General features: G+C 40.8%; 1 protein-coding gene across 1 annotated transcript; it reads right to left on the bottom strand.

The window, feature by feature from the left end:
- Positions 1-8,480: 8,480 nt before the first annotated feature.
- LOC101287932 (BTB/POZ domain-containing protein 3-like) lies at positions 8,481-9,876 on the bottom strand. Its single transcript, XM_012537296.2, is given in 2 exon segments — positions 8,481-8,964; positions 8,966-9,876. Coding segments are annotated over 2 exon segments (1,380 nt in total). The 5' UTR covers positions 9,862-9,876.
- Positions 9,877-10,429: the final 553 nt, after the last annotated feature.

Here is a 10,429-nt window from a genome sequence, read left to right as displayed (position 1 = left end):
AATGGCCAGAAAGCTCCAGTGCTGGAGGTGCCATGCCAAACAACTAGCAAGACAGGAACACAACCACATCCATTAGCAGAGAGGCAGCCTAAAATCATACTAAGTTCACAGACACCCCAAAAAGCACCAGCAGCCCTTCCCACCAGAAAAACAAGATCCAGCCCCACCCATCAAAACACAGGCATTAGTCCCCTCCACCAGGAAGCTTACACAACCCACTGAACCAACCTTAGCCAATGAGGGCAGACACCAAAAACAACGGGAACTACAAACTAGCAGCCTATGAAAAGGAGACTCCAAACACAGTAAGTTAAACAAAATGAGAAGACAGAGAAATACACAGAAGATGAAGGAGCAAGGTAAAAATCCACCAGAACAAACAAATGAAGAGGAAATAGGCAGTCTACCTGAAAAAGGATTCAGAGTAATGATAGTGAAGATGATCCAAAATCTTGGAAATAGAATGGAGAAAATATAAGAAACGTTTAACAAGGACCTAGAAGAACTAAAGAGCAAACAAACAGTGATGAACAACACAATAAATGAAATTAAAAATTTGCTAGAAGGAATCAATAGCATTCTGAGGCAGAAGAACGGATAAGTGACCTGGAAGTTAAAAGAGTGGAAATAACTACCACAGAGCAAATTAAAGAGAAAAGAATGAAAAGAATTGAGGACAGTCTCAGAGACCTCTGGGGCAACATAAAACACACCAACATAAGAATTATAGGGGTCCCAGAAGAAGAAAGAAAGAAAGGGTCTGAGAAAATATTTGAAGAGATTATAGTTGAAAACTTCCCTAAAGTGGGAAAGGAAATAGTCAGTCAAGTCCAGGAAGCACAGAGAGTCCCATACAGGATAAATCCAAGAAGAAACACGCCAAGACACATATTAATCAAACTATCAAAAAATAAATACAAAGAAAAAATATTAAAGGCAACAAATAATATGCAAGGGAATCTCCATAAGGTTAACAGCTGTTCTTTCAGCAGAAACTCTGCAAGCCAGAAGGGAGTGGCAGGACATATTTAAAGTCATGAAATGGAAAAAGCTACAACCACGATTACTCTACCCAGCAAGGATCTCATTCAGATTTGACAGAGAAATTAAAACCTTTACAGACAAGCAAAAGTTAACAGAATTCAGCACCACCAAACTAGCTTTACAACAAATGCTAAAGGAACTTCTCTAGGCAAGAAACACAAGAGAAGGAAAAGACCTACAAAAACAACCCCAAAACAATTAAGAAAACTGGTAATAGGAACATACATATCGATAATTACCTTAAATGTAAATGGATTAAATGCTCCAGCCAAAAGACACAGACTGGATGAATGGATACAAAAACAAGACCCATAGATATGCTGTCTACAAGAGACCCACTTCAGACCTAAGGACACATACAGACAGAAAGTGAGGGGATGGAAAAAGATATCCCATGGAAATGGAAATCAAAAGAAAGCTGGACTAGCAATTCTCATATCACACAAAATAGAGTTTAAAATGAAGACTATTACAAGAGACAAAGAAGGACACTACATAATGATCAAGGGATCAATCCAAGAATAATATATAACAATTGTAAATATTTATTTACCCAACATAAGAGCCCCTCAATGCATGAGGCAAATGCTAACAGCCATAAAAGGGGAAATCTACAGTAACACAATAATAGTAGGGGACTTTAACACCCCACTTTCACCAATGGAAAGATCATCCAAAATGAAAATAAATAAGGAAACACAAGCTTTACATGCTATTAAAGAAGATGGACTTAATTGATATTTATAGGACATTCCATCAAAAAACACCAGAATACACTTATTTCCCAAGTGCTCATGGAACATTCTCCAGAATAGATCATATCTTGGGTCACAAATCAAGTCTTGGTAAATTTAAGAAAATTGAAATCATATCAAGTATCTTTTCCTACCACAATGCTATGAGATTAGATATCAATTACAGGAAAAAAACTGTAAAAAAAATACAAGCACACAGAGCCTAAAAAACACACTACTAAATAACCAAGAGATCACTGAGAAATCAAAGAGGAATCAAAGAACACCTAGACACAGATGACAATGAAAACACAATGACCCAAAACCTATGGGATGCAGCAAAGTCACTTCTAAGAGGGAAACTTAGAGCAATACAATCCTACCACAAGAAACAAGAAACATCTCAAATAAACAACCTAACCTTACACCTAAAGCAATAAGAGAAAGAAGAATAAAATAACCCCAGAGTTAGCAGAAGGAAAGAAATCATAAAGATCAAATCAGAAATAAATGAAAAACAAATGAAGGAAACAATAGCAAAGTTCAATAAAACTAAAAGCTGGTTCTTTGAGAAGATAAACAAAATTTTTAAACCACTAGCCACACTCAGCAAGAAAAAAAGGAAGAAGACTCAAATCAAGAGAATTTGAAATGAAAAAGGAGAAGTAACAACTGACACTGCAGAAATACAAAGGATCATGAGAGATTGCTACAAGCAACTCTATGCCAACAAAATGAACAACCTGGAAGAAATGGACAAATGCTTAGAAAAGCACAATCTTCTGAGACTGAACCAGGAAGAAATAGAAAATATAAACAGACCAATCACAAGCACTGAAATTGAAACTGTGATTTAAAATCTTCCAACAAAAGCCCAGGCCCAGATGGCTTCACAGGCGAATTCTATCAAACATTTAGAGAAAAGCTAACAGCTATCCTTCTCAAAATCTTCCAAAATATACCCGAGGGTGGAACACTCAGAAATTCATGCTATAAGGCCACCATCACCCCGATACCAAAACCAGGCAAAGATGTCTCAAAAAAAGAAAACTATAGGCCAATATCACTGATGAACACAGATGCAAAAATCCTCAAAAAAATACTAGCAAACAGAATCCAACAACACATTACAAGGATCATACAACACGATCAAGTGGGGTTTATCCCAGGAATGCAAGGAGTCTTCAATATACGCAAATCAATGTGATAAACCATATGAACAAATTGAAGGTGAAAAAACATATGGTCATCTCAATAGATGCACAAAAATCTTTCAACAAAATTCAACACCCATTTATGATAAAAACTTTCTAGAAAGTAGGCATAGAGGGAACTTACCTCAACATAATAAAGGCCATATATGACAAACCCACAACCAACATCGTTCTCAGTGGTGAAAAACTGAAACCGTTTCCACTAAGATCTGGAACAAGACAAAGTTGTCCACTCTCACCACAATTATTCAACATAGTTTTGTAAGTTTTAGCCACAGCAATCAGAGAAGAAAAAGAAATAAAAGGAATCCAAATCAGAAAAGAAGAAGTAAAGCTGTCACTGTGTGGAGATGACATGATACTATACATAGAGAATCCTAAAGATGCTACCAGAAAACTATTAGAGCTAATCAATGAATTTGGTAAAGTAGCAGGATACAAAATTAATGCACAGAAATCTCTTGCATTCCTATACACTAATGATGAAAATTCTGAAAGAGAAATTAAGGAAACACTCCCATTTACCATTGCAACAAAAAGAAAAAATACCTAGGAATAAACCTACCTAAGGAGACAAAAGACATGTATGCAGAAAACTATAAGACACTGGTGAAAGAAATTAAAGATGATACAAATAGATGGAGAGATATACCATGTTCTTGGATTGGAAGCATCAACATAGTGGAAATGACTATACTACCCAAAGCAATCTACAGATTCAATGCAATCCCTATCAAACTACCAATGGCATTTTTCACAGAACTAGAACAAAAAATTTCACTATTTGTATGGAAACAAAAGACCCCAAATAGCCAAAGCAATCTTGAGAAAGAACAACGGAGCTGGAGGAAACAGGCTCCCTGCCTTCAGACGATACTAAAAAGCTACAGTAATCAGGACAGTATGGTACTGGCACAAAAACAGAAATATAGATCAATGGAACAGGATAGAAAGCCCAGAGATAAACACACGTCCATATGGTCACCTTACCTTTGATAAAGGAGGCAAGAATATACAATGGAGAAAGATAGTCTCTTCAATAAGTGGTGCTGGGAAAACTGGACAGCTACATGTAAAAGAATGGTATTAGAGCACTCGCTAACACCATACACAAAAATAAACTCAAAATGGATTAAAGACCTAAATGTAAGGCCAGACACTATCAAACTCTTAAAGGAAAACATAGGCAGAACACTCTATGACATACATCACAGCAAGATTCTTTTTGACCCACATCCTAGTGAAATGGAAATAAAAATGAAAATAAACAAATGTGACCTAATGAAACTTAAAACCTTTTGCACAGCAAAGGAAAACATAAACAAGATGAAAAGACAACCCTCAGAAGGGGAGAAAATATTTGCAAACTAAGCCACTGACAGAGGATCAATATCCAAAATATACAAGCAGCTCATGCAGCTCAATATCAAAAAAACAAACAACCCAATCCAAAAATGGGCAGAAGACCTAAATAGACATTTCTCCATAGAAGATATACAGATTGCCAACAAACACATGAAAGGATGCTCAGCATCACTAATCATTAGAGAAATGCAAATCAAAACTACAATGAGACATCATCTCACACCAATGAGAATGGCCATCATCAAAAAATCTACAAACAATAAATGCTCGAGAGGGCGTGGAGAAAAGGTAACCCTCTTGCACTGTTGGTGGGAATGTAAAGTGATACAGCCACTATGGAGAACAGTATGGAGGTTCCTTAAAAAACTAAAAATAGAACTCCGACCCAGCAATCCCACTACTGGGCATATACCCTGAGAAAACCATAATTCAAAAAGAGTCATGTACCACAATGTTCATTGCAGCTCTATTTACAATAGCCAGGACATGGAAGCAACCTAAGTGTCCATCGACAGATGAATGGCTAAAGAAGATATCGCACATAATACAATGGAATATTACTTAGCCATAAAAAGTAACAAAATTGAGTTATTTGTAGTGAGGTAGATGGACCTAGAGTCTGTGATACAGAGTGAAGTAAGTCAGAAAGAGAAAAACCAATACCATATGCTAACACATATATATGGAATCTAAAAAAAAATGGTTCTGAAGAACCTAGGGACAGGACAGGAATAAAGCTGCAGACGTAGAGAATGGACTTGAGGACACGAGGTGGGGGAAGGGTAAGCTAGGACGAAGTGAGAGAGTGTCATGGACATATATACAGTACCAAATGTAAAATAGATAGGTAGTGGGAAGCAGTCGCATAGCACAGGGAGATCAGCTCGGTGCTTTGTGACCACCTAGAGGGGTGGGATAGGGAGGGTGGGAGGGAGATGCAGGAGGGAGGAGATATGGGAATATATGTATATGTATAGCTGATTCACTTTGTTATAAAGCAGAAAGTAACACACCATTTTAAAGCAATTATACTCCCAATAAAGATGTTAAAAAATAAATAAAATAAAAATACACGGCTTCCCTGGTGGCGCAGTGGTTGAGAGTCCGCCTGCTGATGTAGGGGACACGGGTTCGTGCCCCGGTCTGGGAAGATCCCACATGCCGCGGAGCAGCTGGGCCCGTGAGCCATGGCCACTGAGCCTGCGCGTCCTGAGCCTGTGCTCCGCAACGGGAGAGGCCACAATAGTGAGAGGCCCGCGTACCGCAAAGAAAAAAAAAATACAGTACAATAACATTCAAGATGAGGTACTTCATATTTATATATTTTTCCTTCATAAATAATGCTGTAAGCTACTGAATTCAAGCACTCTGATGCACAAATGGCTAGTGTCTTGAATTAGCGAGCTTATTTAAACACCTTTAAAAAAAGACAATTCAGTGCAATAGTTATGTAGAAATTAGACCATTTACCTAAATACTATATTAAGATATGCTTAAAGAATGTTACATTAGGATTGCTAGCCTAGTTCCCCTTATCCCCAGGATATGAACAACGACAAAGTTTACCAGATACATTGGGAAAAGCATCTACAGGAAATTGTTTAATAAAGTTGCATTTATACACTACAGTTGCCTGCCTTGTCAGAACAATGGTTTCTAGTTTTAAAAGATACAAAATTCGAGATTATCAAAGAAAATAAAGCAAGTATATTAGCCTTAACTCCATGTCGTTGAAAATGCAGAAGGGAGAATAGGATTTAAAAGATAAAATTTTCTTGTGTTAAATACAATTTTCAAATTTAACCCACAGGTCTTGGCACCAGCCAATCAGATTATGGATGGGTTTCGTTTTTTTTCTTTTTCAGGTGATAGTAATTAACATAAAATTAAGTTCTTCCACACCTAGTGTACAGATCTCATGCGGCTCTCACCCAGCAGTTCCCCAGCCTCTGGCGGGCAGCTACGAACAGGAGCACTGACCATGGGTGTTACTGAATGAACAATCTTCACTCTAAGGTTATCACACCCACCGCAATAATCTGATATGATGAAATTAGTGCTAAATAAAGTTTCTTCTCCTCTGGCTTAAAAGTGAGTTCCTTCCAATCAGGTATATAGTCTACCAATTTGCAAGGTAACTATGAGTTAGCAAAATGTTTAACCATAATTTATAAATAAAACCCTTTGTAGAAGTAGTTTTTAAATTGAAAATGTACCTTTATTTCACAGTTTGCCAAAACTACTATCTGTCATCTCGCTAATAAGAAATAATTGTTAGATAATTTTGGAAAGTTGTCCTGGGAATACTCATCTATGATCACCGTAATAGCTTTTGATCATCTACGCTAACAGACATAGGTAATGGTAAAGGTGATTAAAACATTTCCCGTAATCCAGTGTTCTCCTCCATCAGGGAAGCCAGCCGAAGCAACAAGCCCACATCTACAGGGGGAGAGGTGGCCCAAAAGCACAGGTAATCACTCACTGGGGCCCAGCTGGGGCCAGCAGGGGGACCATTTCTGTCCCAGCCCTCACTGACCAGGCAGGGAAGAGACAATTCCTGAGCTGGCACGCACCTGAACGCGCACGGGCACCCACGCAGACACCCATCCCAGGACTAATCCCTGCTCCAGAGCCAGCTTTGGGCTCACAGAGCAGGAGAAGGAGGTGGCCAGCGACCACACTCTGGGTGGCTGGGAAGCCATCTCAGGATCACGCTGGGCAGAAAAGCTGCCCAGAAACACATGGATACTTCAACTGGGAGTGAACACAGTGGACACCACCAGGGTCACAGGCACTAAGCCAGCACAAGCCTTCGCTGAAGGAGAATGTTTTGATGAGCTTTTCCCTCCTTTGTGTACATTATCCGTGGACAAATAAGAGAGCTGGATGTGATGCTGAGGCACTGAATATTAGGTATCACCAAGAGTATCGTTCTAGACCATTTTCTAAAAACCCTGCAGGCATATATTGGCACTTTAAGATGGCCAGAGGCCAGATTCTAGCAGTCCAGGAACAGGACAGAATTATAATTAACTAAGAAGATACAATGTGGTCAAAGTAGATCCGGTGAAGTATATTTCAGGGGAAAAAATCAATGAATAAAAGTATCTTATTACATTAACATGTGGTGCTACAAAACTAATTGTTTTTCCATTCATCTAAAGAATCGTTTGGTCCTCTTTTCATGGGAAAAAGGGAATAGGAATTCTATACAGTACAACTTTTGAAAACCTGTAAATGGCAGGGATCAGAAGCTAAACAGGGGGAAAAGAATCTGACTTTTTGAACTCTGTATTATAATATGCCATCAATTAAACTATTTGTCATATGGGGCTTTTTTAGGCTTCCTTTCAAAACCATTTTAGTTTAAATTAATAGGCCTGCAACTTTTTTCTGATGACAATAAAATTTTATAATTTAGTTACTTCTAAAAGAAGCCTCTGTACTGCAATATTTTGTCTTCTAAACTAAAAGAATATAAATCTGTTTGTAGCAAAAAGTCATGACCTAAAGCTTGCAATTTCTTACTTACTTTACATTGACACTTTCCAATTTAAAATTTAACAATCTTACGAATTTAGGATTTAAGAAAAAGCAATGCCCAAAAGTAAAATATTTAAAAGGAAATAAAATAAGAAGGTAAACATGACTACTGTCTACTTTCTAAATTATTACTTATTATCAAGCAAAACGTCTTTCAAAATTGTACAATGAGGTTTATCGTTTTGGGGGGAGGGAGGGGTTCTGTTTAAAAATAATTCTTGTTATTGTTATTTTAGACTATTTATTCCTACTTAAAATAAAGCCCAAAAGAGAATTTGAAGTGATCCAAAAATTTTCCTAAGAGGGACAAAACTGGGAGGTCAGTGGGGCAGTTGGAAAAGAACGCAAAATCTCCCCAGATGTATAGATCCAACTCTAAGAACCACAAGCCTTGATGAGAACTTGGCTCTTTTAGGCATAGAGTTAAAAGCTGAACGCTGCATTTTTGCCTGTACATAATTAAAAGGTTGAAAGAAATTAGAACCTGCCTACAGCTCCATTCGTTACAAATTACCTGCGCTGATCGCATATCTGCAGCTGAGCTAAGCATCAAGCAAGTAGGAGCGTGGTGTGCACCTCAGAGCCCGCACTGCTCCGGGAAGCGGCTCAAGCGTAGAATATAAATTCGGGGATCTGCTCCCCCCCGCCCCTGCACTCCGGTGCTGACGGTGACTTTGCCACACTGAACTTCTGTCATGCCTTCCCGTCCAAAGTAGCTGAGCTCATTACCATCCGGGATCACGCAGGCCGTGTAGAAGGTGTCCTGCTTAGTCTGCACCGGGTACTCAAACCACGCGGAGAAGGTGTTGCTGGAGCCGTCTGAGAAGTACTTGCTCAAGTTCTGCCCCAGGATGACGCCCTGCCGCTTGAGTTCGATCTTGGCGCTGTACTCGGCCGAGCCGTAGCTGGAGCCGTGCAGCCCGAAGCCCGCGATGAACACCCTCTTGTTGACGGCGAACTGGATGCTGTCGCAGCGGCCCCGGTAGCGCCACTGGTTGCTCCGGTAGGCGCACAACTGGAAACGGTGGCAGCGCTGGAGGACGAGGCCCTTGCGGGCTTTGCAGCTCGGGCTTCTTGGCCGCGGTGTACCAGAGGAAGATGTCGTTGGTCTCGTTCAGAGTTAAGACTCCGGACTGCGCAGCACTGTTTGCAAAATCGTCCAGGGCCATGGTCGGGATGCGGGTCAAGTAAAGCGCCTTCCCGAGGACCTTGCACTTGTTTTCAGCGCTCAAAGCCAGATCTTGTCGCTGGCATTCCACTTCAGCCCAGCTGAGAGCTGCCTCGAAAACCACAATTTCTTTGGCATTCAGAGTTTCCCTGCGGAGGATACTTTCTAGTGTCCGGAAGTCAATGTCACAGAACCCCTCAGACTTGAGAGCGAGCTCGGCCTGGGCGTCAATCACCTCCCAGCACCGCTGGGTCAGGCCCGGCTCCTCAAACAGGCAGCTCTGGGACAGGAGGACACAGGCGTTCTTGGCGCTCAGGCAGGTCTCCAGGAGATTGACGCAGGCCCGGGCGAGGTGAGGGACGATGTACTTTTTGGCAGCATAAAGAGTGGCCAAGACTGTGACAGCAGCCAAGTCCGTTTCATCACAGTAGATGTATTTCAGCATAGCGAGAAAAGCAGCAGGGTCGACATCTGGTATACAGATCTCAGCTTTGTCTTCGGCAAGTTCTCCATAAAACATTGCATGGAACACGGAGCTCCCAACAGCTAAAACATATTTGTGTCCTGGCAACCGCTGAGTCCCACCTGGTGGCCCAACCACAAAATGTACATCTGCCATCAAATCATTATGGAACATCACCGCATTTCTCTCTCTAATGGTGGGATAAGGAACCTGCCAATTCGGGGCTGGAATAAGGTTGTTGTTACTGAGATTCTGCTGGTGGTACCGATGGACAGTAGTGCTGCTGGAGTTGGCTGGTTTTCTTCGGCGGAATATATCAGCAGTCATCTTCTTCTTTTTAGTCTTCAGGGTAATTACTTCATAACAAACTGGAGGCAACTTGCTGCTGCTGCTGGGATTTTTTTTCTTCGAGCTCTTCTTGGACCTGTTCTTTACCGTCTCGCTGGCGGTCCTTGTCGCCTCAGGCAGCGCCCGCCGTCTGCGCTGCTTACCACTTGCTTCCTCGGCCCAGTGCCCGCTCCTCGGGCCCCGTCCCGGGCACTCTGGGATCCAGCACCCGGCAGGGCTCGGCGGGCACCCGCAGGCTGCATTCCTTTTTTTTTTAAAGATTTTTTTTTTTTGATGTGGACCATTTTTTAAAAGTCTTTACTTGTTACAATACTGCTTCTGTTTTATGTTTTGGTTAATTGGCCATGAGGCATGTGGGATCTTAGCTCCCCCGCCAGGGATCGAACCCACACCCCCTGCATTGGAAGGTGAAGTCTTAACCACTGGACCTCCAGGGAAGTCCCATGAATTGCATTCTTAAAATTACATATTCTAATTGGCTGTTGCTGATGTATTAGAATATTGTGGATTTTTAAATTTTATTTTTATCCACTAAACTTGTTGCAAT

This window comes from Orcinus orca, chromosome X (genome assembly GCF_937001465.1).
Source record: "Orcinus orca chromosome X, mOrcOrc1.1, whole genome shotgun sequence".
Lineage (NCBI taxonomy): Eukaryota > Metazoa > Chordata > Mammalia > Artiodactyla > Delphinidae > Orcinus > Orcinus orca.
This window is presented reverse-complemented; position numbering and strand designations above follow the sequence as displayed.